This window comes from Brassica rapa, chromosome A08 (assembly GCF_000309985.2).
Source record: "Brassica rapa cultivar Chiifu-401-42 chromosome A08, CAAS_Brap_v3.01, whole genome shotgun sequence".
NCBI lineage: Eukaryota > Viridiplantae > Streptophyta > Magnoliopsida > Brassicales > Brassicaceae > Brassica > Brassica rapa.
Genome location: NC_024802.2, coordinates 14,008,606 through 14,035,977, shown reverse-complemented (window position 1 = coordinate 14,035,977; position 27,372 = coordinate 14,008,606). Strand labels below are relative to the sequence as shown.

The 27,372-nt window shown below is 38.8% G+C and overlaps 8 protein-coding genes and 1 pseudogene across 17 annotated transcripts; 1 reads left to right on the top strand and 8 right to left on the bottom strand.

Annotated features, from left to right (window-relative positions):
* Positions 1–317: 317 nt before the first annotated feature.
* LOC103834596 lies at positions 318–2,204 on the bottom strand (annotated as a pseudogene).
* Positions 2,205–2,303: 99 nt separating this feature from the next.
* Positions 2,304–4,166, bottom strand: LOC103834595 (B3 domain-containing protein REM7). Of its 3 annotated transcripts, none has more exons than XM_009110664.3 (5): positions 3,837–4,166; positions 3,426–3,753; positions 3,246–3,346; positions 2,765–3,166; positions 2,304–2,694 (listed from the first exon to the last, which is right to left on the bottom strand). In XM_009110664.3, exons 1-5 carry the CDS (start codon positions 3,912–3,914, stop codon positions 2,422–2,424), a joined length of 1,182 nt encoding a protein of 393 aa, XP_009108912.2. In that variant the 5' UTR covers positions 3,915–4,166; the 3' UTR covers positions 2,304–2,421. The 3 variants fall into 3 exon arrangements, with proteins under 3 accessions (XP_009108912.2, XP_033132817.1, XP_033132818.1); XM_033276926.1 differs by having other exon boundaries at positions 3,441–3,753; XM_033276927.1 differs by having other exon boundaries at positions 2,399–2,681.
* A 117-nt stretch (positions 4,167–4,283) lies between these two features.
* On the bottom strand, positions 4,284–6,503 carry LOC103834594 (transcription initiation factor TFIID subunit 10). Its single transcript, XM_009110663.3, has 7 exons — positions 6,280–6,503; positions 6,135–6,244; positions 5,984–6,048; positions 5,221–5,283; positions 5,005–5,056; positions 4,853–4,903; positions 4,284–4,560 (listed from the first exon to the last, which is right to left on the bottom strand). Exons 2-7 carry the CDS (start codon positions 6,225–6,227, stop codon positions 4,480–4,482), a joined length of 405 nt encoding a protein of 134 aa, XP_009108911.1. The 5' UTR covers positions 6,228–6,244; positions 6,280–6,503; the 3' UTR covers positions 4,284–4,479.
* A 1,740-nt stretch (positions 6,504–8,243) lies between these two features.
* On the bottom strand, positions 8,244–10,527 carry LOC103834593 (putative F-box/kelch-repeat protein At5g24040). Its single transcript, XM_009110662.2, has 3 exons — positions 9,739–10,527; positions 8,723–9,206; positions 8,244–8,638 (listed from the first exon to the last, which is right to left on the bottom strand). The coding sequence occupies exons 1-3, from the start codon at positions 9,990–9,992 to the stop codon at positions 8,267–8,269; spliced, it is 1,110 nt and encodes a 369-aa protein (XP_009108910.1). The 5' UTR covers positions 9,993–10,527; the 3' UTR covers positions 8,244–8,266.
* Positions 10,528–11,050: 523 nt separating this feature from the next.
* On the bottom strand, positions 11,051–17,946 carry LOC103834592 (probable protein phosphatase 2C 59). Of its 5 annotated transcripts, XM_033276929.1 has the most exons (10): positions 13,945–13,993; positions 13,656–13,722; positions 13,308–13,446; positions 12,947–13,074; positions 12,616–12,714; positions 12,339–12,497; positions 12,048–12,134; positions 11,881–11,972; positions 11,618–11,692; positions 11,051–11,540 (listed from the first exon to the last, which is right to left on the bottom strand). In XM_033276929.1, the coding sequence occupies exons 3-10, from the start codon at positions 13,385–13,387 to the stop codon at positions 11,325–11,327; spliced, it is 936 nt and encodes a 311-aa protein (XP_033132820.1). In that variant the 5' UTR covers positions 13,388–13,446; positions 13,656–13,722; positions 13,945–13,993; the 3' UTR covers positions 11,051–11,324. The 5 variants fall into 5 exon arrangements, with proteins under 5 accessions (XP_033132820.1, XP_033132821.1, XP_009108909.1 ...); XM_033276930.1 differs by lacking the exons at positions 13,656–13,722; positions 13,945–13,993 and adding an exon at positions 17,933–17,946 and having other exon boundaries at positions 13,308–13,445; XM_009110661.3 differs by lacking the exon at positions 13,945–13,993 and having other exon boundaries at positions 13,308–13,470; positions 13,658–13,883.
* LOC103834591 (lariat debranching enzyme) lies at positions 14,270–17,395 on the bottom strand. 4 transcript variants are annotated; one of them, XM_009110658.3, is made up of 11 exons: positions 17,097–17,395; positions 16,682–16,865; positions 16,453–16,610; positions 16,243–16,364; positions 15,960–16,153; positions 15,697–15,879; positions 15,502–15,620; positions 15,290–15,426; positions 15,083–15,205; positions 14,791–14,932; positions 14,270–14,681 (listed from the first exon to the last, which is right to left on the bottom strand). In XM_009110658.3, exons 2-10 carry the CDS (start codon positions 16,802–16,804, stop codon positions 14,835–14,837), a joined length of 1,257 nt encoding a protein of 418 aa, XP_009108906.1. In that variant the 5' UTR covers positions 16,805–16,865; positions 17,097–17,395; the 3' UTR covers positions 14,270–14,681; positions 14,791–14,834. The 4 variants fall into 4 exon arrangements, with proteins under 4 accessions (XP_009108906.1, XP_009108908.1, XP_009108903.1 ...); XM_009110660.3 differs by having other exon boundaries at positions 14,270–14,620; XM_009110655.3 differs by having other exon boundaries at positions 14,809–14,932; positions 17,097–17,394.
* A 5,226-nt stretch (positions 17,947–23,172) lies between the features above and the next one.
* Positions 23,173–23,613, bottom strand: LOC117127518 (leucine-rich repeat extensin-like protein 5). Its single transcript, XM_033278080.1, has one exon. It carries the CDS (start codon positions 23,611–23,613, stop codon positions 23,173–23,175), a length of 441 nt encoding a protein of 146 aa, XP_033133971.1.
* A 135-nt stretch (positions 23,614–23,748) lies between these two features.
* On the top strand, positions 23,749–24,596 carry LOC117127517. Its single transcript, XM_033278079.1, has 3 exons — positions 23,749–23,768; positions 23,896–24,004; positions 24,226–24,596. The coding sequence occupies exons 1-3, from the start codon at positions 23,749–23,751 to the stop codon at positions 24,352–24,354; spliced, it is 258 nt and encodes an 85-aa protein (XP_033133970.1). The 3' UTR covers positions 24,355–24,596.
* On the bottom strand, positions 24,369–24,990 carry LOC117127516 (leucine-rich repeat extensin-like protein 5). Its single transcript, XM_033278078.1, has 2 exons — positions 24,453–24,990; positions 24,369–24,397 (listed from the first exon to the last, which is right to left on the bottom strand). Exons 1-2 carry the CDS (start codon positions 24,988–24,990, stop codon positions 24,369–24,371), a joined length of 567 nt encoding a protein of 188 aa, XP_033133969.1.
* Between the last annotated feature and the right edge of the window lie 2,382 nt (positions 24,991–27,372).

Genomic DNA, 27,372 nt, shown 5'->3' with positions numbered 1-27,372 from the left:
TAGTTAGTTCCGTAGCTTTTATTTAAGAAAAAAAATACACATTTCTTATATTTTGGGTTAATATAATGTTTTCTAGTAATTGAATTTGGACTAATATTTTTTCAATTGATTCTTAAGCTGCCACATAATCTAAATGTCATCCTAATTAAGTGACACCTAAGCATGACTCTTTTTAATTAGTACAAACTTAAGATTACAATTTTTTAAATAGTCCTCCATTAATATATAGGGGATGTGCCACATTAGAGGCTTGGAACTTGACCTAATTTTGATTCACCAGCCTCATTGTCTTTTTTTTTTTATATTAGGTTTACAAGTGATACAAAAAGGGAAACCAAAGCCTATTCAGATAAAGAAGACATAAAAGAGTGTACAGAAGTGAACTAAGCTTACATATTTTAAGCAACAGTCTCACACACAATTTACTTTGTTACAGAACTTAAGCACAGGAGTTGCATCTTTCTCCCGTATGAGTTCCAACACAAAGGACTCTCCTATCTTCACACCATGAGCTTCACAAAATCCTTTCCAGCCTCTTCCTAGTCTCAGTTTTCCGCATTTGTTTTCATTCGTAAGATGCACCATCCAGTTTACTCCGTCTTGACCCATCAGAGTTATCTTCCCTGCTTTGTTGATGCCATTCACCCGCGTGAAACGTAGTGGAAGCCTCTGCACAAAAGATTTGGTTGTTGCAAAGTTATTAACCATAATACATATCAAAATCATATTAAGTAATAGACAACATATAGTACTTACAAGTTTATTGCTTTTGATAGAGTATTGTGTAACAGTTAATGTCACAAATGGGTTCTGACAAGGTGAAGATGAAGCCTCCTTCTTAGAGAGTGAATGTACATCACCTTCTGAACAGTCTACATGCCTTGTGTTGCGGTTGGATTCAGAAGGGCAAAACTGAAGAACAGGCTTTTCTCTGGTTCCAACTAGTTTAAACTTGAAGGGATCTCTAACTTTTAACCCGTTTGCATGGCAGAAACTTCTCCAGCCTCGTGAGATAACAGTAGTCTCGTTTGTTTCGTTGCGTCTCAAAACTAAACACCATGTTCCACCATTATCGTTCTTAAGAATCATCTCACAACATTTTCCCTTCAGACCATTTGAGTTCACAAACCGCCTTGAAAGATACTGCAAACATCAGATTAAAAAAAACACGCACTACCACTTTAGTTCCAATTATGACTATTTTTGTTAAATCTGTACTCACCAGCGTATCATTACGTAGGCTAGAAGGCGTGAGGGATCCCACAAGATAAGAATGTGTATTGTCCTCATGTCTATGTTCTGCTTGGTACAAACGTATTACAGGCGTTTCTGAGTTTCGGACCAGTTTGAATGTATAACGACCTCCATTAATCCCATTGGCACGACAAAAGCTTCTCCAACCTTGTCTGAGATAAGACCCGCTTTTGTCGTGAACCAAACTTAACTTCCATGACCTTCCCTTTTCGTTAAGAAGAACAATCTTACAGTACGTATTGCTCAAACCGTTTGACCTCACAAAACTAACTGGAACATACTGCAACACTCATCACAAGTAAGCAAAACAAACTAATCTCTCAGTAAATCAATTTAAACTAGTTGTGTGAGACTCTAACCAGTTTATCCTCATGCAAGCTTGAGACTGTGACATTTGCTAGAAAACAAGAACAAGAATCTTTTTTCCTTGGGTTCTTCTTCGCTCTCTTCTTCATTGGTTTGATATCTGAAGCTAAAACAGTTTCTTTATTATCATCACCGTCATCAAGGGTTGTGTACTCAACCTCACAGCAACTGGATCCCAGTGCAGTGACATGAAACACCAGTTCTCCCTCGTGTCTGAAAACAAGAACATCTCCAACACGGAGATCATGAGCTTTGACGAATTCTTTCCATCCTCCGGCCGTTTATTACCACTTCCCAAGTCGTATCCGAAGCATCTGATCTCAATCTTGCAGTCTTGTCTCCGTTTCTTCCTTGGACATGCTTTGAGAAGAAGGCTACAGGAACGTTCTGCAACAACATGCAAAAGAAAAAAAAAACAAAACGAAACCATCTCTCACTATAAGCAAAACTCATTGAAGAGGACACAGAGACAAGAGTAGAGAGAACCATGTGTGAATGATAGCCAGGAAGAAGAGGCTGGAAGAAATGTGGGTTTGTTGGAGATTGAAGAACTGCATCATCAGCCATTGTTGAACACCACACGAAACTTTGACAAAGAATTTACTGTAATAAGCTCTCTTTTTTTGGTCTGAAAATGTTTATATTCTCAAAGACTTTTGTCTCGAACCTCGAGGCAGAACAAGTTACGAAAATAACACTCTAAACATTGATTTAAAACTAGAGAGAGTCAAACAAACTCTTAATCACAGTTTTATACTAAAACTTAAGAGACATTAAATTAAAAATACTCTTTTATGTTCTTCAGACATCAACTGTTTCGACTTTGACCTTGGAACAAAACTTGAGAACAGGAACTGTGTCTTCCCACACCAACTCCAACACAAAAGACTCGCCAATCTTGAATACATCATTAGCTTCACAGAAAAGTTTCCATCCTTTCCCCAATCCTCTTCTATTATTGTGTGGTCCATCTTGCACCAGCTTCGTTAATCGCTTCACACCATGTTTGTCCATCAAGATTATCTCCTTGTACTTGTTAAGCCCATTGATATTCGTGAAAGCTATAGGAAGAATCTGCAGAATGTTTGACAGATCAATCAGAAAGAAAGATAAAAAGGCGTAAATCAGAAGTGACATTGCTTACAAATTTGGAGCTTATGAAGTTGTAACGTGTAAGAGTGATTGTGAGGAATCGGTTTCGCCTTGAAGACGATGAAGCTACCCATTTAGAACGCTTCTTTGTCTTTCTACTCCGTCTCCCTCTGCTCAAGTGTTTGCTCACTAGTTCAGAACACTCTTCTTCAGGACAAACACACATCATTGGAGTAGTTTTTCCATCTCCGACCAGATTAAACACAAATAAGTCTCCTACTTTTCGTCTGTTATCAAGACAGAACCTTCTCCAACCTCTTCTGATGTAATACATTCCGCCTGACTCTCTAAATTTCAAACTTGCAGTCCATGAGTTTCCTTCTTTATTCACTAGTATCATCTCGTGGCATCGTTTGTTCAAAGCACTTGAACTCCTAGCTCCCACAGGAAGATACTGCAAACCCACCCAAGTATATCAATCATGAACATGGTTTATACTTGCAAACTAGAAGAAACAGAATGTAAGTACTCACAAGTGTGTCTAGTTTTAGATTTGAAGCAGTGACTTCTGATACAAAACAATAGTCAAATGAGTAGGAAGACATTGGCTCTGTTTTGGGTTTTAGACCATTTCCTGAAACATAAGACACAGTTTCGTTTTCATGTCAAAAACATTTCAAGAATTGTATCCTCAAACTTGGATTCAAGCTTACTAATCTTGTACTGACGCTCATTGTCATCTTCGTCATCATCATCAATGTCAGCTTCTTTCTTGATGATGTGAGACTGTGTATATTGAATCTCACAACAGCTAGGACCGAAAGGAGTGACACTAAACGCCATGTCTCCTTCGTGTTTGAAGATAATGATGTCGCCTATTCGAAGGTCATGTGCTTTGGCGAAGTCATTCCACCCTCTGGTGAGTCTCCGGCCGTCTATTTTCACTTCCCAAGTTCTGTCTGAAGTGTATGATCTTAGTTTCACTGTTTTTTTCATGGTTTTTCCTTGTATGTGCTTTGAGAAGAAGGCAAAAGGTATTGTCTGCAAACCACAAACGGCAAAGTTAATCAGAACTGAGTCTAAAAAGAGGGGACACAAATAGAGGAGAAACAGAGAGACTGTACTAAGTGAGTGTCGAAACCAGGAAGCAGAGGCTGGAAGAAATGCGGATTGGTCGGAGACTGAAGTGGTGGATTCACCATCTCAAACAATTCAAAGAAACTGAAGAGGATTCTTTGAAACTTTTTCCTGGGAAGATAGGAAAAGAAAAGGTGTTTTCAATCACTTTATAGAAAAGCTTAGTGTATTCAGACTTTCTTGTCTTCCTCAATGGCTATCGAGGCAACGTGAATGAATAGTAAAAAGCAAAAAAGCAGTAGAACTTTGTTTTTTTCTGTTGCAAAGTTAAGGAAAAGTCAAGTAAAATTCGGTTCACCAATAAAACAGAGAGAGATCCTTTTGGGTGATAATTCCAAAGTTATCTACTGAGATTTCCAAGTAATTGTTACACATTTGACTAGGGAGAGAGAGAGTGGTTACAAAGAGGGATTGTTGTTAGCAGCGTATTATAATTAATACCAAGAACTCAGAAATCTTATTTATCAAGGAGAGAGAGGAGTCAAGAAACAAACAACAAAAAAGAATATACATGTGAATAGGAAGAGAGAGTGAGTTTTGTTTTCACGGAAACACAACATAGAATCACGGATCTCTCACACATAATCATTCTTACTAGGCAAAATATGGTCGAGACTTCCTGTTTGGTTTCTATTCCTCCCTTGTCGCAGGATCAATTCCGGTGGAAGGGCTATCAGCAAAATATTCTGGATGCTTCACGTTCACACCATACTGCCAAACCAAGTTTATTCATTTGGTTAGGTTCCCACTTAGTAGTAAATATGAGAGGGAAAAAACCTTACGTATCTGCCCCTATACTATTACTACTGCAATCCAAAATATCAAAACTACCTAGGCATACTTCTGAACCTTTTTTATATTATTAGCTCTATGCCATTTGTATCTAGAGAAATGGTAAGGCGCCTCACTTGCAGCTTGTCTAGAAACAAAAAGCATATAAATTTCTTATGTGGGTCAAAACCACCACTAAAAGCATGAACTTAAGAGAAGACGAAGCATTTACCTCACGCAAAGCTTTGGAAAGGTCTTCCATTGTCAATACTAAACGTTTATCCTGTTTCAAGAAGGTAAAATACTCACGACATGATCCAAGAGAAAAATATCAATACTATTTATTGCCGCACAATCCAAAAACGAAAGTGAGCCGGAGGTTACCTTTTGCTGTTTTTTGTCTTTCACAACTGGTGCTGGTCTAGCCTTGCAGTGCCTGTTTATAATTTACAAAATGAAATTATGCAATAAATAATTTTATGAGAAAATATAGCTTATACATATTTTCATCTCATTTACGCAGAACAGGCTGCTTCCTTTTGTCCAAATCAACTAGGAAAATGGGTATACAAGTTTACTGAGAAGCGAATGAAAACTTACTGAAGGGCGTCGCTGGCAACATCTGCAACAAACTTTTGTGTAGCCACAGCAACTAGCCTTATTCTGTCAAACCAGTTGACAAAAACATCACCACAAACTAACTAGCAAGGATACATACAGAAAAAGATTACGGAAGTGGATAAAACCCAACAACTCAAAGTCCCAATGCTAAGATCAAGTCGAAAGAAACAAAAATCAACTCTCCCTCATTCTTCCATGCATAAAATCTGATCTTCACATATAATCAAAGTGTCAATCTTTTTAATCAAACAGGCAGTTCTTAATCATACCATTTCCGCAGAAAATATAAACCCAACAGCTCAAAATCACAATGCAAGTCTAGGAAAATAAACATGAACTCTCTCATTGCATACAATCTGATCTTCACATATCAACAGTCAAAGTGTCAATCTTTTCCACTGGTAATCAACAAAGCAGTTCTAAATCATATGATCACCACAGGAAAACATAACTCCAAACATGGAAAGTAGTATATCGCAGAAGAAGTCTACATGTGGCAAACCTAGAACATCTGAGATGATCCTCCTATTCAAGACATTAGATAAAACTGCTGGTAAACCATTCTAAAACCCAACACCGTGATATCAACTAATCTGCTATTAGTTGCATACTATTTGATGTTCAAATAGAATCAAAGGGCAAATCTTTTTCCTCAACTAGAAATGACAAACCTAGAACATCTGATCAAACTACTTGTAAACCACTTTTAAAACTCAACACCAGAACATCAACTGATACCTACAATCGTACGTCAGGGCACTGAAACCCACTCTTAGCCAAGTAGTGCTCCACTAGATCATCAGGAATCTGAAACAAAATTTAACAAATCCATGAGCCCAATCAATACCCAGCAAGGCCCAATCAATGAAAAGCCGGAAAGGTTGAAACTTTACAGTAGGAGTGTAATCCATGAGAGACCCAAGGAACTCTGTAAGAGCAGGATCATCTTCATGCTTCGCCTCGCCAGATTGTTGGCCGTGATTCATCTCTCTCACCACCGTGAGCGAGATTGCGAGCCTAAACGAAGCTGCGACGCGATAAAAGCAGCGAATTGAGCTGAGACGAGGTAAAGGGATCGGAGAGACGACTACTGAGTCGCCGTTGGAACTCTACCCTAAACCTCCGACTGAGTCGACTCGAAGCTATCGCCACCGGTTGGTTTAAACAGTTGAGAAAGGTCTCACCTAATGGGCCTATATGATTAAATTAAGCCCATTCTCTCCTTGACATCCCCGAGGCTAGACTATCCATTCGTTTTTTGGGTCTTAATGATTTTTGCACGACTAAAATTTTATTAAATTATTATAAAGTCGAGGTCAACGTAAATTATTACACGAGCTGAGCATGAACCATATGCTGAAAAGATAATAATGAAATACAATCCAAATGCTTATACACGGACAAATATAGTTCATATACATATCCTTTGGGAAAAATATATAATTTTGTCTCTGAGCAAACAATTGTTTTGGGGTTTGAATGGTGATGATGATACTACTATATAAAAGTAACTAAATTCAAGGCTTTTGAGACTATCCACCTCAGCCAAAATATTCTCATCCAAAAAGAATTAAAAATAAATGTCATTTAGAAGATAATTAACTAATATAAAACTTTTGATATTTCTAAAAATTTTAAATTTGTAACTGCTAATTTATTAATAGAATCATATATCTATATTGAATTATGTTCTATTTTTAATCGTTACTTTAAGAGTAAATAAATTATTAATTTATAATATATATATATAGTTTATAACTTTATATTGTAGTTATAAATAAAGAGAAAATAACCGGGAAAGGTGAAGAAGCTCATATAAAATTATGTAATTAAAATGGTAAAATGGTGAATATGATGAAGTGAATCTAAGAAAATTTGTTGTACAAATTATGGTGCTTTCTTCGTCCACTATAATGATTTAAAATAATATATATTCATATAAATAAGTCAATATTTGTTGTTTTTTTTTGTAAGATGTTAAGATTATCATTTTCTGAAAGGTTACACTGATCCAAAGAGATTAGTTTGTGGAGCTAACCAAACGAGGATTATAGTGTTTACTTTGGAAAACGTAATAGGTTGAACGATAGATGGCGTGCGTGTTTTTTCACATGGAAATCTGCACATATATTAAAATTGTAAGATTTGAATCATAGAGAAAATATAGTGTATATGACTGAAGTTGATTCATTCCGAAACTAAAGATGGCTAAAATTCTTCTTTGTCAAAATGCATAGATGTGAATCTTATATGAATAGAGTTCTCAATTGCTTATAGCAGTGTAATAAAATCCGTGTGTAAAGGAAAAAAAATGTTATATAAGTGAAAACAAAAATTATGATTTTTTTCTTGTGCCTATAGGCGCTTCGCAATTTGAAGAAGAAAGAACATATTGTGTGAAAATCTTTGGCTCGGTCAAATTTTATCGAGTTGTTTATAAAACTGTTGTTATATGATTCATGTAAATTTTCAGTGTTGATTTAAAAGCCCAAGAAAACCCATCTATACTGACTTTTTGATTTTTTTCTGTGATTTAAATTTAAAAAAGATAAAACTTTCGATAAGTTATGTAAACTCAGAACAAGTATTTAACTTTAGAAAGCATTTACATGTTTCAAACTTATAATATATACACATATAATGTTTAAAATTATGTATATAAAACCTGTATAAAATGTGCTTAAATATGTTTCTCTTCTTTAATGTGTTAATTGTACTATATATAACATTATTTTAAAATTTCAAAAAGTTTATGTCACATACAAAAACCATCAATAAAAAATATAATTCTCCATCTACAACCAGAAAAAAGAAAAACTATAAACATATAAATTTAAATTAAGAAAAACTAACATTGGAAAAATAAAAAATTAATGTAAAAGAAAAAAACCGACAAATAATATTATAAATAAAATAAATTTATAAGACACAATCCGCGCGAAGCGCGGAAAAAATCTCTAGTACTGATAAAAGCAAGCATTTAATTTCGTTTTTTTTTTTCAAATTATGTTTTGTGATGAATCAGTCATACGTTGGAAACTATCCATGAGGGAGATGGAAAAAGCTGAGTATACTCAGGAATATCTCCAAGAAGTATAAAGCCTTGCTCACCAAACTCAAACACTTGATGTCCATAGTATCCAAGCACACCTTTGAAGATTATAGAGTTTGGTTTGAAACCAGGGACCTGATTAGGCAAGCAAGACAATGAGAAATGGTCGTCCAAGAACAAGACTCGACCACCAACATCTTCCATTTGAATCCAATCGTTTCTCTCCTCATTTAACTCTGATACTTCGAACCATCCTTTTTCCGCTAGAAGATGTGGTCTCCGATACTCTTCTAAGTTACGGGTGCACATCTCTACTAGTAGGAGTTTGTCCTCAGCCTTGACAAACTGTAGAACATATACACATTATATACACGTCAATACGTTAGAAATTCGATTTAGTAAGTTTAGAGAAGTTATGTTCCCCCTTACCCAACGTTTCCTTGTCTTATTGCAAGGCCTTGACCGACGAAACGAACTCACCTCTAGAGTTGGCTTGACCACTTTCGTGACTCCAACAGTATCAATGACATAAAATTGTCCGTTAAACCACGTAATCCCATCTGGAAAAGGACCAGATGTTGTCTCGATCTCGGTCCAACGATCCTCAAATGACCTATACATGCCAAGACCTTGGAAAGACAGCCTTCCCAAAGCCATGAATTCCTTGTTCTCTCCGTCTAACCGCATAAAACCGATAGGCTGTTCACATTTATAACTACCAGCAGGACCATCAAATAGATCGCACCAATAGGTGTAACAAGCGACATGTTCTTGAACTAGCTCAACGACTTGAGAGTTGAGCAAGTCAATTAACAGGCTTGGATATGAAACTCCCCATTCGGAGGAGGTTCTTCTATTGAGCAAAGATTGCAGAGCAAGTGCTCCATTCTCCTCTTCTTGTAGTTTAAACAGCCTACGAGGAACAAATTTTCATCTTAGATCTTATATTTTTCTCAAGTAGGGCAAGGCTAAATATATCCGTTTTGTGAAAAATATTCCATATCCATGATGAGACTTTGAGTAACTGGTTTTGAGATAAAAGTCCATGAGAATTAACATGGTATCAAAGGTCGAACACACCTTTCCCCACGAACCAAAATCGATACGACCAATCAAATAAGGTTTGATCGATTTAGACCAAAATCGGTCCGACAAGAAGTTAGTCTTGGCTGATCTAACAGAAGTTAATACTATATTGGGATATTTTCTAGGTTAATGATTGATATATTCAACACCGAAAATGATGGACATTGAGTAATCAATAAGTGACATGGCCAATCCACTCATTGTCACAAGTCAAAATATAGAAGGATGTGAAATTTCTAACACATTAGTTAAAATTCAAGAATCAATTCAAAAAGGAAACAAAAACGACCAACATATATATGGATCAAGAATCAATTCAAAAACAAAAACAAAAACTGTTGTGGGAGAAATTTAATTACCAGAATCGGGGAGGATCGTGAGAAAGAGATGTGACAAGATAAACACGGCTCCTCAAGATATGGCAATCATCTCCGCAACCACCAGCATCTGGGGGAAGAGGACATCTAAGTGATGGAATTGGTCGGAATGTTTGAAGACTACATGATCGCCACCATGAACATACCGATCGAAAATGGATCAGATCGAAAGGGTTGTCAATACGCAGAGAGATCATGTGGATGATCTCCGGTGGCAACTCCGACCAGCCGGACATCTTCTTCTTGTACTTGGGAATAGTAATGCAATTAGATACGAGAATATAAAGATCTATACTCTTTTAACTTGTTTGACTTTCTCTGTTTGTTTTCTTGGGGTTGAAGAAATGTGTTGACTTTCTTGCTTGCCGTCTAGTCCAAGCTCTATAAGACTATAAGTTAAAATAATTAACAAGCGGGGACTCCATTATTCTCCTTCCAATTCCAAATAGAATACAATCTCACATATATCATTGTTATCTCATATATCTGTCATTTTGACCAACTAGTTTGCAACATTTTGGTAGTTGTTGTTGTCACGTTTACATTCACTTGTACTTTCAAGTTCAAGTTCAAGTTTTATATGCTGATCCAGTAATGAACTTGTCATAATTTCCTCATTTTTGTAGGTGTGAACAACTCATCTCATTACGTAATGGTACAAATTTTATGGTCTGCTTTTACAACATAAACTGTTGCATCGGTATGCCTTTCGGTTTATGAAATTTATTTTTTTCTAGATAAGTATGTATTTCTGTAGAGAAAAAAAAATCGGGTTTTAAGGCTGTTATAAATACGAGTCTAAGAATTTATAAAATTATTCATTGACATAATAATAAAAAATCTTAAGCGAGTATTTGCCTCAGTTCGTTTTATATTATCTTTCTTTTACTTTCTTCAAAGTTGATTTGCGTTTGTTCACAACATAAACTAATCAAAGTAAATTATAATTAGCAGCCAAAAGTCTTAGAATTGCAAAATAATTACTTAGAAGTAATATTCATGTTTGTCAATATATATGAGATCATTCGTTGGAGAGAACCCAACCTGGGGGAGTTCGAAACAGCTCAATATACTCAGGTATATCTATTAAGAATGTTATATATGGAGCCACTGATACTTACCGGAAGTGAGCTCATTGAGCAGCTTGCCCTGTTGGGACAAAAGATGGGACTGGGAGAGACATGATGAGTGTTGTTATGTGCAGTTTCAACTTTTGATTTACCCTATTCTAAGTATATGCATTTTTATAACATACAATTCATTTTCTAGTTCTATTATGCAGAGATAATCTTTATTGGAATAATAATAGTTCACTTATACCAATGTTGCAAATCCATTTTGGAGATGAAACTCAAATCCACAGATATGTTTCTTTACATAGCCAAGTAACCAATGTATAACAACAACAAAAGTGACACGAGACAAGAAAAACAACGTTCGTGCAAAAGAGTTTTGTCTATATATATTCTCGATCTTTTTAAAACAATATATAACCTTCCAGATCCAGTTGTTTCTTTTGAGTAAATTTTGAAACTGAGAAACCCAAAGGTACGTTACCAATGTTAGAACTAGGTTGATGGGTCACTGGAGCTTCTGTCTGGTATAATACCGTGATCGATTGGGATACTGTTGCTGCTGGTACCTACTGCTCCTGTCTGGTCTGAGAAGAAACGTACAACGACACAAGTTATGTTGTCTGCACTTCCTCTTTGGTAAGCTTCGGTCATCAGTCTCTTTGCACCTTCCTCGGGATCTTCTATCAACTTGACCATGCCCACGGCTTCCTGAAGGATAAGACAAGATTTGAACAGAGATTCGATTTTTTGAAAGGTTAGGACAGAAAGCAAACGGTACTTCCTACCTCGTTAGATACAACATCCCAGAGACCATCACTCGCAAGAATGAGAAACTCCAGAGAGCTATCAACTTTTTCCTCCTGAAATTTTCATATATGTTCATGAGTGAACGAAGACAGGATAGGTGAAGTCATTATAAAATAGTATACAATGTGGGCATGAAATAACACAAATAGTCACTCCTTTGCCCCCACAGTTGAGTTTATTCACACAAGATAAGTTATTAGTAGCAAAGGGTCGCTAGGAGATTATTGTACAAAGCCAATACCTGTATCTCCGGATCAGCAACGACATACTGCTTCAATAATCTATCGCCAAATGCACGAGAAACAGCAAGAACTCCTCCAACTCTCCATGTTCCTTTTAGCACAACACCAATTAAGTAGACATATAAAAGCATGTAAGAAGTAAGATTTTCATTAAAGGTTTTCTCACCAGCCCACATGACAAATCCTCCCGCGTCTTCAATTCGTTGGCGCTCATCACTTTGATCAGGCTTGTGATCTCGGGATACAGCAATAGCTTTGACAAACCAAAAAAAGAAATATATTATTACTAGACAAGACAACAGGACGAACATTCACAACTTTCTCCTAAACAATGTATTGTTTAACGACACATTGCAAGTTTCATCTACAAGAGTGCTATCACCTACAAACGTCTTCTAATCTCCACTTGAGCCCTCCCTCAAGAAAAAGATACAAAGATTTGGAAAAAAATCATTACCATTGCCACCTCTGCATATGACGGCTCTAGAGTCCCCTACATTTGCAACAAGTAAACGGTCACCAACTAAGATGGCTGTTGAGGCCGTAGAACCAGCATCTCTGTTCTGACTATTTTCTGATTTAAGAAACTCCGAGTCCGTTTGGTTGTATGCATCAGCTGAAATAAGAAGCAAGCAAATTAAAAAAAAATCGGAAGGGTAAACAAGGCACCTTGCTGGGGGATCTCTAATTAACGAATCATCTAGTTGACAAGATTAAAAAGAGAAAAAACAAACCTATTGCTGCAGTAGTGTCAGAGATGAACTTTGGATGCCTGATCAGATTACTGAATAGATTTTGCTTCACATACTCAGCAGCACGTGCACCTCCATGTCCTGCACATAAAATATCAGCTGCATCACTAAATTGACCTCTTTAGAGCACCTTACCATGTAAAAAGGTAAGTAAACAATATCATAGTTACTAGTTCAGTAGATATCAACGAGTTATGGTTCCATCAAAGACACCAAAAAGACCAACGATTTCCAATTTACAATATACGTTCCTACATGATATTAGAAACTTTAAAGTGGTACTGGAGAGGGAGGGAGAGACGATGGATAGTACCATCAAAGACACCAAAAAGACCAACGATCTCCCCATGAACGCCATCGATTCGAGTCTCATAGAAGTCCTCCATGGAAGATCTTTTACCAGGAGAGCTTGCGTATCCATAGCTGAACTTCCCGTTCTGACTGCACATAACAAGAAGATATTTAAAAGAAAAAAAAACAATTACGGTCAAAGCCTTCATATATGAAAAGAAAAAAAACAATTTATAAGCGATAATGAAAGAAGACATAAGGTTGACTTTAAGTAGTCTAGGAACGATGGTAACGCCTTAACATATATAATCAGACATCTTATAATTCCATTTTCTAAGTAAATCTATCATATCTTCTCATCTTTTGTAATCCTGAAAGTGAACCTGAGGCCGCCGCCGCTAACAGGTCCATCGTCGGCGTGAACCTGGCTCGAAGATGTCAACACTGAATTCAGATATCCCATAGTACCACCTCCCAAACACCTCTTCTCAATCGAAATTCAACTGTTGAAGCTGCTCAAACTCCCTTCTTCCGCGAATCAAACACCTAAAACGACGTCGGAAAACAAGTCAATACACAGAATCTATCACCAAATGCTCACCGGATCAAAATTTAACAAAATGACCTGCTTAACTATAAAGCCAAAAACTAATGTGAATAAATGGATTGAGCAAGCACGAGATCAGCAGATCGAGAGAGAAAATGAGGAGAAAGAGTTGTTGTTAGAGCTTACCAGAGGAAGTTTTCAAAATTAGCTAGGGATCCACCAATCGCTCTGTCCTTTCTTCGTTTGACAAACTGGAGACGACGAAACGAAATCAATAAATGACAGATGGTTAATCTAACGAAATCAATAAATGACAGATGGTTAAACTGGAGACGACGAAACAAAAAGGTAAGCCCCTTTTTTTAAATCTGGTTAATCTAATTAAATCTCTTATATAAAAAAATCTGTACTAACAATAATGATTTTTGTCGGTAACTAAATGATATTTATAGATCCATAAGCTAAGGAGGTACCTCGTGGGCCTAAAAAGATGGTTATTATTATTCCCTTCTTCTTCTTCGTTGCTTCTTTTATACCCCCACTTTACCGTGAAACGAAGCTAGGATGAATCAGACCGCCATTTCACTAGGATCATGACACGTGTCTTTCATGCAGATTAGGATCTACGGTTAGCCTTACCGCTTTGCGATGCATCAAAATAACCTTACAGAGTACCCATAAGCCAAAGTGTAAATTATTTAATTTTTGTGCTGCCATGTTATTCGAGTCAGCACATCTTCAATATGAAGCTTAAATTTTGGAATTATTTATTTTCTTTGATCACATAAGAAGTAGAAGTATACTTCAAATATAAAAAAAGAGTTGAAGATACTCTCTAGTTAGAGAAATTTAGTGAAAAGGTTAGTAAGCTAAATTGTGCTATAAAATTTAGAAGCAACCAAAACTCCAAATCTAGTGAAAAAGACTACAGACAAAATATAACTAATAACCAAAAAAAAAAAAAATCAGGTTTCATTCTTGCTCATGGTTCGAACGGGACAACTTTCATCACATCGATCAACTCCTCAATGGTCTCATAAGCATACTCTTTCTCTTCCACACCAAGAAGATTTTGCCTTTTGGAGTTTCTCTTCCTCGTGCAGCTTCTTCCATCACCCTCCTCGGATAGTAACTTCCCAAGCCAATGTACTTCAGGAAGAAAGACAAAAGTGCTCAGCTTTCTCGAAAAATGGTGGTTGAACATAACTAACTGCATATGTTAGACATTTTATGATTCATTTGTAGGAACAAAAACCTCGTTTTCTAATCACAAAATACCCACTAATTCCAAGATTGACGATTAAGCAAGCATAAATTACCAAGAGAAAGATTCTGACCATTGGAATGGAGATATAATTCATGCCTATTCTCTTGTAGGGTCGTCGGCTTTTGCTTCTGCTATCTCTTCCAAATCATCAGTATCATCGATTGGGATTTCTTCACTATCATACGTTTGAAAGTCTGCAATACACAACCATACATGTTTGTTTTCTTGATATTTGCACTAAAGGTAACTCTGTCATTGGTGCTTGATACAGTTTCATTACAATCAGATAGAATGAGTCAATGAACAACTTTCACAGAATATATCAAGAAAGCCATAATCTTTACCTGATGGAGGAGCCGGTGAAGCAGGGATCGCGGTTCTTTCCCCTGTTACTGGTGAAGAATCAAGGAGATATGGAAGACCAAGGAGCTCTAACAAAGACAGAGTCTGAGGATTCTGCGGGATATCTACACAATTCCACAAGATAAAACATGTTAACCAATTATTTTTTTGTACATAATCCTCTAACATATCCAGCGCATTTAACTTACCAGGCATGGAATCAAAGATACGCTGTGAAGGGTTATGTGCAGGGACTGTCCTTACAAACTCAAAAGGTTTAAATTGCCTTTCCTCTAGCTTTTTTCTCACACACTCGCGGCTCTCTTGTATATTCATTGACGCAGAGCTATTTCCGCAAAAACAATACGTGAGTAAAAAGATGAATGGGAGAGATATAAACATGTCTTAGTAAGTGGTATACCTGAAATTTGCACGTCTCTCTGTTAGTGGGAAAACAGAATTGAACATTCGTGTTACTGCTAGCCACTCTTCGTCGTATAGGACTTCAAAAGGTCCAGGCTCTGACTCGATATCAATGATCTAACGAACATCATAAGAAGTTATAAGATATCCTTTGCTTGAAAAGAAGGTAGAGAGGAGAGAAGAGATGAAGAACCTGTAGAAACTTTTTCCCTGGGCCGCATTTATCTAAGGCAAGAAACTTTGTCACTGAGCCATCGCTCCCGTGTTGAACAGAAGCAGCGAATTTGCAGTGTAGGTGAGCTGAAAACCAATACCGTGGCTTCAGTTTTTCTAGCAGAAGAGCCGCTGGTTTACTTCCAAGAGTTCTTGCCTGTATCTGTTATAGATTTGATCCAATCATCTCAAAACCAAAACGAAGAAGTAGAAACCATTTCCTAATAGTTTATCACTATTTACCTCTTCTTGGAAGTAAGGCTTTTGCTGAATAAGTGCTTTTGAGTCTCCATAATCAGTGATTCCAACAGGCCAGTCGTGTGAGAGGAATATATCAAGCGGCTCTTCAAGCTGCATCAACTTGTGGACATCATACTCACGAACATGATAGACTGATCTAATAGTGTTCCTGTTGTATGGCGGCCGCTCAAAGTGTCCTACTCACAAACACATAGAGAAACAACTCAGAAATCCGTTTTTTTTCTAATTCAAGAACTGGACTATTGTTCTTGTCTAAGAGACTAACCTGAATGGTAATCTCGGCCATTGAAAATACCAGAAAGACCTCCAATACGCAGATTACCGAACTTCACAACCCCGGCATAACCTAGAAAGTAGATGTTGGAGGCAGCCCAACCACCATAGTACCTAGATCAACCAACCAATAAACATCAAGAACACATTTTTCAGCTTCAGAATCCTAGTCAAGACCGAGTCAAAGTAGTAGAGAACTTACAACTCCCACAAGTAGTTCGAAGCCTCGTGATTCCCGCCGATGAAAATGGTGGGAACCGGGGCAACTTCTTGGCCGGAGTAGTACTTCCAGAAGGACTTCATCTCTCTGTATTTTATAGGTACGCTAAGGCTATCCATGTCTTTCTCATTTCTAACAGCCTAGTCAAGACAAGTTGTTTTCACACTAAGAAACTTCCCCCGATAAAAAAAATAGTATTCATAGAGTTAACCTGGAAATCGCCGCAGCAGAGGAGGAGATCGACTTTAGTGCTGTGAATGTGTTCATGGTGTTGAATTGTTTTGTACACACTGTCAAGGTCTCCATGCATACACCCTTCAATAGCAATCTTCATCACTTCTCAGTGTTGTTTTGCCCCTAAGAGTTATAACACGAGCTCAACGTTCATGCTCCTCCTGAGTTTAAAAACAAGGCAAAAAGAAGAAACATAGTTATTATTGTCAAAGTTTGAAACTTTTCAGCATTGACATAACTTTACATCTAAAACAAAGATCCATAGATCAAAATCGAGAGAGTAACAACACTATCCACAACCAAATCGCTTAGAAACTAATTAGGATCAAACGTGCAATCCCTCTGTGCACAGATAAAACGTGTACATGCCCAGTTTCAATATCGATTCTTACCGTCGTCTCACGCGAAACGAAGGAATGATTAGTTGGTGGTTCCTGGATAACCCAGAAGCAGACGAATTGAGTAAGAGTTACAATAAAACCAAACGACGTCGTTTCCATAAAAATGAAACGGTGTCGGCTAATAGTAATATTTTATCTACACCGTTCCCACTACATGGACATGAAAATAAAACAAAGAAGCAATAAAGGTGAAAAGAAAAACACCAAAGGGACGATGAAGCTACTCGAGAGTGTTAATTTGTGAGCACCGTTGCATTCTCTTGTGATATAGGGCAAGACTCATCCCGTGGAAGAAGAGATGTTAGTTTTACAGATACAAAAAAAACTACAAAACTGAAGAAGGCTCTTTTTTTTTTTTTTTTGGTAAAATGTAAAGATATTATTACAAATTTTCGTTTTTGACAGAATTACAGAGAATAACGCGAAGCAGAAAACAAGAAAAACTAAACAACGACTCAATTTAGAAGCAAAAGCCACACAAACACACTACCACAACTGCAGTCCCGGAGTCGACTAATTCGCACCAACAACTTGCCGCAAAAAGATGAACCAAGTTCAACCGAGAGCCAGAACCTGGTAATTTTGACCTCTCCGATAAATCCGCTCTTAAAGATAATGGCCCACCTGAGAACAGCTCGCCGATAGCGTCAAATCACCTGACCACAAAACAAACAGCAACAGCAGCGACCTAACACAACTTCAACAACCAAATCGAGCTTTTATTTTGCCCGGATGCGACCTGTACATGGTGCCGATCCGAGGAAAACAGGCCGCAACCTCTGTACTCCATAACCTGAGCCCAACCTGCACACAATTGTCTCCCTCACCACCACAAGAAGCTCAAGTAAGCCCATGTAGTGCTGGGATGTGAGCGAAGACCGAACGCAAGCTGTGATCGTCAAAGACACGAGAACCATCACACGTCCGTAGCCATCGAGAACCGACGAACTGAAACTGGAGCTGCTAAAGCCATCGCTTGCACCAGCAAGCATGAAATGAAGAACAAGGCTAATTCCCAACCGAAACCCACTGAATTCGACAACACTACAAGAGGTGCCGACTTCGGATAGAATCAAGCCGGGAAAACAGATCATGAACCGCGAAGAGGAGGTTCGAGGTGAGGAAGAAGAGCACACGGCCACTGAGACGGCATAGACGACCATCCTTTAAACCACGAGCTAGACCTTGCGCGAGCCAGCCACTGAGCTTGAGCACCAACCCTACTGTGTGTTCAAACCCACAACCTGCCGCCGTGGTAGAAGGATCCACCGGCACACACCACACCAATAGAAAGAGAACCCAAGCTCGACGAAACAACGAGAGCCGAGAAACTCGATCCCAAGCCGAGCGACCCCTTGGACCTGTAGCGGCGAACCGCCGTTGACCCGTAGAAGCCACGCCGACCCTCCCACTCGAAGACAAAGGAAAGCTAGACGAGATCGAACCGTGAAAAATCGATCTCGATCCAACCCAAAAACCCAACTACAGCCACCACCAACCTCTTAACCCACTCGCCGAAGCCACAGAGAGACGAAAAGACCACCGGAGAAGAAGCGCCTCTGCAGCGGAGCACTCACCGGCGTCAAACCCTAGTCCACGACTCCGTGCATATCGAAGGTAAGAAGACTGGTGAAGCGGCAGCAGCAAAACGAGAATGGCAATAGAAAGAGGGCCCTCCGGACGCCGCGCAGTTACGCGCCGTCCGAGCTCCGGGGGAATCAGATCTCAGAAAGTCGTCTTCAAGAGATAAGATGGAGAGAGAAAATGAGACTTTTTATTTTATAATTATGTCTGATGAAGGCTCTTATTTTTGCTCTTACAGCTTCAAGGCGGAGCAAGAACGATGAACATGTACTACGATGGTTTGGTGGCGAAACTGTTGTACTCTTTATTTCTATTTAATTTTGGTGGTTTCGATGTTACCTATAACTCTATTAGTATATCTATGATGTGACTTTGTATTAGATCTTTGTTCAGAGAGAATTTCAGTATGTTTTGTTATTTGATTTGATTTGTTTGAGGACTACTCGTTTCCGTTTGTTACTGTTCGGTCTTGTTATCACAAGATTGTGACCTAGTATCGGAGTGTTTACACCACTTTTACAAAGATTGTATTGTATGTTTTGTTTTGTTTCAAAGTTTTTTTTGAACTTTAGCTTTCAAATTAAAATGCAGAAGAAATGTAAAAGATACAAGCATAAGCTTTAGTGTTTAGAGCCCAACCAAACCCAGTTAAAAACAAAACCCACATTAAATCAAGAGACCAAAAGGCCCAATAGGATAGAAACGAAGAGATTTTTTTGCGACAAGTTACGATGGTCGCAGAGTTAATGGAGAGTCGAACGGTGAAGAAGACGATGGGGGGATTTTGATGTCGAGAAGTAGAGTTGTGATGGTTCAGTGAGATATACTAGGCAAGCCATGTCTGCATTAGTGATGAGGAGTAGGAAGTGTTCGAGTCGCGGAGGGAGAGGATTCTGTTCTTTATCTGTCTATCCAAGAGGCGAAAGATCAAATCAGGGGTGCGAAAGATTTTGCGGTGAATACGTGCGTTCCTCTCCATCCAGGTCCAATACATGCATCCTTGCCAACAAATTCTGAGGAGAATCGATCTTGGCGATTTCAAGTTGATTGATTGCAACTGTTCCATTACTCTATCCCATGATCTCTCTGGATTGAAGCCACATCGAGTTGAACAAGTTTCCCAAAGATGCCAGGCGAATCCACAGTTAAAGAAGAGATGATTCCGAGTCTCAGTAGCGAAGTTACAAAGAACACAGGACGGGTCCGTATGAAGACCCCAACCCAAGATCCGATCTCTTGTCGGGCAGCGATTCAAGACAAATAACCAAGCAAGGAAGCTATGTCGGGGAATCCCACTCCTGTTCCACACAGAGTGAAACCAAGGTATGGAGATTCCTTCCTCACAGAGCTTCTCGTAGACAATCCCAGTACTATAGCTCTTGCTAACTCTCCCATCAATTTCCCATTCATAATAATCCTCATTTTCATTTAACTGGATTGTAGTAAGCAGAGCATGGACATTTACCTGATGATCAGACCTTGCTGGTGGGAGCAACCAGTTGTTGTTTCTGTAGAGCGATGCCACAGTTGCCTGCTCTGGAATTCCCAATGAAGAGTTCCCTGGAGCTGTCAGATATGATCTCAAAGAGCCGTAAGGCGTCCAGTTATCTGACCAGAACCTAGCGGTGAGACCACTCTGAACTCTCAGTTTTATAAATCCAAAGATTAGCGAACTGAGCTTCAGAAGCTTGTTTACTTGCCAGGAGTAACGCCTATTTGGAGCTGTAATCCAGAGATTACTTATGCAACCATCCAGTATCTCCTCTTTAAACAAGGCCACCCACACTGATCCTGACTGGAAGAACAACAACCAGATAAGCTTGAGGCAGCATGCATTATTCCAGATTGCAAGGTCCTTTATTCCTAGACCCCCTTCCTTCTTTGGTTTAGTCACCACCGCCCATGAAACCCGAGCTGTATGGTGCTCCTCTATGTCACCCCTCCACAGAAACACACCACAGAGAGAATTGATTCTTTTGATACAAGCTTTAGGCAGGATGAAAGTGGAACACCAGAAGGTAGTTATACCAGTAATTACCGTCTTGATCAGTAATAGTCTACCAGAGAATGATAGAGACCTTGCACTCCAAGATGACAGCTTGCGTTTAATTTGTTGCAGGAGGACTTCACAGTTCAAGAGGGAAATCTTTTTGGTGCAGAGAGGGACTCCTAGGTACCGAACTGGAAGAGATCCCATAGGCATTCCCGTAGAGACTTGAATTTGGTCTGTTTCTGAGGCTGACATACCGGAAGCAAAGAAGGACGACTTTTGCAAGATGACTGCAAGGCCTGATCTCATTTCAAATTCACGAAGGACCTGAAGAACAGCTTGGACCGAGCTCAAGGAACCATCTATAAAGATGAGAAGATCATCCGCAAAACAAAGGTGAGTGAGTTTAGAGGATTGGCAGTTTAGATGGTACTTGAACTTCATTTCTTGAGCAGCACGGTTTAGCATTAGGGATAAGAAATTCATTGCAATGACGAAGAGGTAGGGAGATAAGGGATCTCCCTGCCTGAGACCTCTAGTACCTTTAAAGTACCCATGCACTAAACCATTATAACCCACCGTGAAGTTTGTATTGCAGATACAAGCTCTCAGCCAGGAAAGGTATAGCGGAGGAAGATTGAGTCCTTGAAGACAAGAAAACAGGAAGTCCCACGATAAGGTATCAAAGGCCTTAGCTATGTCCACTTTTATCGTTATTCTTTTGGGGCCTTTGTTCTTATGATACCCATTAACAAGCTCTCCTGCCGGTGAAGTATTCTCTACTAATAACCTTCCTCGAACAAATGCAGTTTGGTTAGGGACAATGAAGGAAGGCAACAACGGTTTTAACCTCTTCACCAGTAGCCGGGAAACGACCTTGTAGACTGTATTGAGGCATGAAATAGGGCGATAATCGGTGATGAGGGAAGCACCAGGGTGTTTTGGAACCAGGGAAAGAATGGTGGAGTTTGCAGACGCTGGCATGAAGCAGCAAGTGAAGAAGTTTGTGATGGAGCTAAGAACTTCATTGCCAAGAATACTCCAAGAAGCTTTATAAAACCCTGAGGTAAGCCCATCCGGTCCCGGAGCCTTATTAGGGTTAAGCTTGAATAGAACTGATGTAATCTCCTCCACAAATGGGATGGCAGTCATTTGAAGGGTCTGAGAGGGAGTACAAGCGAAGTCTGTAAGCGACTGAACCCACACATACGTTGTGAAGATGACAGGAGCAGGGGCAGGCTGAGGACCGAGGATACCTCTGAAGTGAGAGACAGCATGGGAGCTCATATGGATAGCATCTGCAATTATCACACCAGAGGGGAGAACAAAGGACCTTATCAGGTTGTAGTTGAGCCGAGACTGAACCATTCTGAAGAAGAAGGTAGTGTTCTGGTCCCCTTCCTTTAACCAATTTACCCTTGAGCGCTGCTTAAAATAGGACTCTTCAATATCCCTTAAAAACTGCCAGGTTTGCAGCGCATTTTTTTCCAGTTCAAAGAGATGAGGGGAAGGAGCTTGAAGAGCTTGAACCTGCAAATCAGTCAACAAACGGTTAGCCTCACTAACTCTCTTTTGAATTTGGGAAAAGTTTTCTCTATTTAATTTTTTTAATTCTCCCTTTATTTGTTTTTGTTTCCAGCAGAGACCCGTTAGGTTCCAAACCATGCTTCCGGCCTGTGCCCATGCGTTTTGAACCACTTGGTGAAAGTCCGGGTGTTTTGAGAGGTAGTTGAAAAATTTGAAGGGCTTGTTACCAGCGGAAGGGATTTTAAAGGCAAGGTCAAGGATACATGGGGTGTGATCCGAGATTAAGGGAGGGTGAAAGAAAGCAGAGGCATTGGGAAAGAGGTTTAGAACCAAGTTGTTGATGAGAAGGCGGTCCAATTTCTTAGCAATTGGTCCTTCAGGCTGATGGTTCGACCATGTGAAGAGAGGACCTTGGTATCGAAGATCAAACAAGCCAAGTTGGGTGAGGCAATCCTTAAACTCAACCATGTCAGAAGAGAGGGAGTTTATATCAAATGAAGAGTGTTCCACTGGATGAAGAATTTGGTTGAAATCACCTCCAAGAATCCAGGGGGCTGAATGAAGGGAGAACGTCTGAGACACAGTCAAGAGGTCCACCCAAAGGTCAGTACGGTTTGAACTTTCGTTAGCTGCATATACTGCCGTATAGGTGAACTGACTGGTACCAGGGATTTTAACTTCACAGGTGATAGACTGACTTGTCTGGTGCAGTACGCGAACCGCTACCGAGTCTCTCCAAATGATGATAATACGGCCATCAGCATCCTCCGAATGGTTGGAGGTAAAATTCCAACCTCTACATAGGTTATTCATTATGGGGTTGAGGCTATGGTCTTTAATGTGGGTTTCTAAGATAGTACCAAAAAGAGGCTGGTGACTATAGAGCCAATCACAAAAAGGCTTATGCTTATCCGGGTCATTTAGACCACGGATATTCCAAAAAAATAGTTTACTATACATAGGGAATTAGTCAATGGTCTCTTCATGATGAAGAGAACCATCCGGGTCCAAAACAGAAAAAGGGTTTGGTGAAGAATCTAAAGTCAAAGGAGGATGATTAGAGAAAGAAAGTGCTTTGGTAGTTGAAGGGTGGGCAAAGAAAGAAAGTTGGGCTGAAAAGGAGGGGAAGATAGGATTAGATGTGTCAGGACGGGGTCTTTTTTGAGAGGGTGCAAAAAAAGAGTCAGGAGGGCTAGAAGGATTGAAGGGAACAATGGGAGAGAGGACAACAGGGGGAGACAAAATCACAGGAGGAAGGTTGGTAGCTAGGAGGGTAGGCTGAGTATTGAGGGAAGGGAGAGGAGGAGGGATGGTAGGGGGTTCACAGTCAATAACCATCACAGAAGAAACTGTAGCATTAGAGGAAGAAGCAACCGTAGAATCTGTAGGAGGGACAGAGCTATTCATAGTGGTTTTTGATTTTGATTTTCCAACTGTATCAGAGTTTGCTTTTCCTGCCTTTGAATGATTTTTTTCAGGTGTCTTTGCAGGTTTTTCTTTAGTCTTCTGTGGTGGGGGAAGGTGAAGACAATTTCGCATCACATGACCAAGTTCTTTGCAGTGTGAGCATGTAGGAGGAACCCATGGATAGGATACTTGGACTTCAACTATTTCTCCACTTTCTCTCGAAAATTCCACAACATAAGGCAAAGGCTTTGTTAAGTCGACAGCAACCTTGACATGAGACAGGGTTAGACTCACTAGGTTCTTAGTGAAATCATCGGTTTCCTTGGGATCACCTACCAAGCCCGCTACCAAGCTTAACCCTTCTTCATGCCTGAGATCAAGGGGAACCCCAGTTAAGTGAGCCCATATTTGGATGGTTTCCAATGGCGGAGAAGAAGCAGACGCTGAGGAAGACCATTGTACTGCATGAAACATAGATTCTCCTACATACCATACACCTTTCTCAAGGATCTTGAGCCTCAAGTATTCTGATGGAATTCTAACCAGCATGGAACGGGATAAGGGGTTTGTGTGAATCTCAACTCTTTTTCCTTTACCCCACATATGATTTAGAACACTTTGAATTTGATAGAATGGAGGTGGTCTGCCATTGAAATAACATATGATAAAATCTTTGTGGATTTCAGCTCCTTTCTGGAAGACACTGTCCGGAATGAGAACACGGGGTATGCCTTTATCTGACAGAGTCACAGGAGCTAGACGCCGTAGTTTTTTATCCTCCATCCTTCGTAGTTTTTCAACCAGCGGGGGAACAGTGGCATTAAAACCAGCAGTATTACCATCAGGAACAGAGTGAGCTGCTGGAGAAGGAGCAGGGATAGTAGGTGGGGGAATGTCGAACCTAGGGTTTGATACAGGAGGAGAGGGGTTGGTGGGGTTCCGAGTAGGAAGAGGCTTGGTGAAAGGTGAGGGAGGGATGGAGATATTTGAAGCTGAATTAGTTTGGATCGGGGATGAAGGTTTAGGAGGAAAAATTATAAATTTTTCAAGGTTTGCAGGAACAGTATTTCCAGATCCAAACTTAGATTGCCCAAATCCAGAAACAATAGAGTGATTAGAGGCAGATCCAGCTGAGCTGGACTCTACAATAGTAGGAATGGCAAGAATTGGTGGAAGCTTCACTGCAGGCCCTTTAGATTTGGCAGTTTGCAGAGAAGCACGAGAAGCACGAGAAGGTTTTGGGGAGGAGGAGGAAAGCGGGGGGAAGTCGGGGTCAGGAGGGTCAGGGGGGAGGGGAGGGATGGAGCCATCACCAGCGGTGAAACGCGACGGAGACAGGGCGGAAGCATTGCTCGAAGGGAACCAGGGGTTCGCCATTTACTGTTCACTCTCTCTCACTCTTTGTTTTGTTTCAAAGTTTTAATAAATGTTTTATTGTTTTGAAGGAAATGTTAGGTCATCTCCCACAATTTTAACATCATTACTTTTCAACAATTCCACGACGCAAGTCATTTAAATTTTTGATAAAGAAAAAGAAAGGACAAAAGCGTATGAATGCGTGATGCATACAGGATGACGTAGGGGTTACTTGCGTACGAGGCTGCTGAATCGTGAATGCTTAACCACCATTCAGAAAAGACACGTGCATGGACTATTATTTTTGGCTAAAAGTCCCATGAATTGGAACAGAACAACTACTCAACTAGACTCTAGCTATACTTACTAATTAACATAAAACAAAAACAATTTTGCTAATCTCTGGTTATACTTACTAGCACATCGCTAACTGTTCTATTTTCTATGGGATTTTTTTTTTGGGGGTTGAAATCCGCAATGATATTTCAAGAAATCTCCAACTAAAAATACATTATTATTCCGGTTGGTTCTGTTTGAACTATTACTTAGCTTGACTCTTTATCAACTTAAAGTGTTTCTGAAATATGGTATTTATTACCTATTATATTCACATGTGATGGCTGTGAGCTTCTTCGAGTCAATCGATAGCTTATTTCGTACAAACTAATAGCAACTATTTTCTGTATGGTTATAATTAATGATCCTTCCTCCACTAATTCTAATTCCATATGGTTTTCAGAATCTGTGCACTACTCTCCCGTTTATTCAAATTCACGTAAATAAATAAGTAAATAATCTAAATCTGTCATAACAACTCCCAAAATCCAATATTTTTGTTCTGTTTAGAAGTTGGACAAGTAAAGTATTGCAGTTAAACTTTTTCAAAAAAAAAAAAACTATTGCAGTTAACCCGATTAAATGAATTTTATTCAGATAAATACGTGTCTAAATCCTATATGAGATTTAAATAATTTTCTTGATATCAACTTTGAGTAGTCCCCCATATACAAAAGAAAAGGCTCAAAATTGTAAAACTTTAAAGTTAGTTTGAAAATTATGATTTCAGGAGGTTTGAAATCATTTAAAGTTTTCTTTCTCCGTTTTTGGCATTTTATATTATTTCGTTGGACGTAACACTACGGGATCAGAGCAAATTTCCAGAAACTAAAGACAAATAAAATACACGTAAGTTACAAAAAAAAAATAATAATAATAAAATACACGTAAGGTTATTGAATTGCATCATGCATATATATGCAAAGTAATGATGTCATCATGGGGACGTCGTCATGTAGAATTATCCGAGGAGAAGTTTTGGACGATGACTTAAAGATGGTCTTATTACTCCACCTAGGATCAGGGCCGGCTTAAGGCTAAGTAGGGCCCCTGGGCAAAAATATTTTTTAGGCCTCTTAATTAATTAATTTTAATATTATAGTTAAAATATTTTTAAAATAATTTTAAAATTTTAAAACAAAGTAACTAAATTTATTATTTTCTTTTTCAACTTTAAAATTTTAAAAACTTAGATTTCTATGTCAGTAAAATATTGTCAAAATTTAACATTAAAGTATAGAAAAAAAAATCTGGGCCCTTGTTATAAAGATAAATAAAATATAAGGGCCCTTTATGTTATTAAAATTTGCTGAATTTTAGATGGGCCCTGGGCGGATGCACTGTTCGCCCTGCCCATTAAGCCGGCCCTGCCTAGGATCAATAAACTACAAGTCTACAACTATCTGATTTTTTTCCAGCCATGAAAGATCCATCTATTTTATAAACTAGGGACTTTGTCTCTGCGCAAGCGCGGAGTTGTAGACAGAATTCTTGTTTCATCTCAATATTTGTTAAGTTTATTGTAGTTGTGAATTTTGTGCTTTGGGTCGATCATTGTTTTTCAAGTTTTTTAATTGTTATAGGGTTAGAGTTGTAATGATGAACTGTGTATGCATTGTTCTCCATTTATAAAAGACTAAACTATGTTAATAATGTGATTGATATAGTTTGTGGTGTTGCTTGATGTGTCACTGAGACTTATTGTTTGTTTGTTTTTTTAATTTGTTTCTTGTACGGTTGAGTGTACATAAATTATATTAAAGTTGTTGAGAATATCTTTTATTTCTGGATATTTTTTTCTCCAATTTAGTTGTGTAACTTGTGTGTATTAAGTAATATTTTTTTATTATCCTTATTATGTTTGTTATATGTTTTTTTTTAATTTTAAACTTGTTGTTTTTACCCGACGTTTAAAACAAATACATGAAAACTTGTAGAAATAACTATAAATGAGTGACAATTCTGAGTATAAGCTATTTTCATAAAACAAGAAGAGTGAGCAGGTGGAGATGTTGTTGCCGCATTTGTGTCTGTCGGGGTTGTCTCTTGTATCTCATAGTGTGGCTA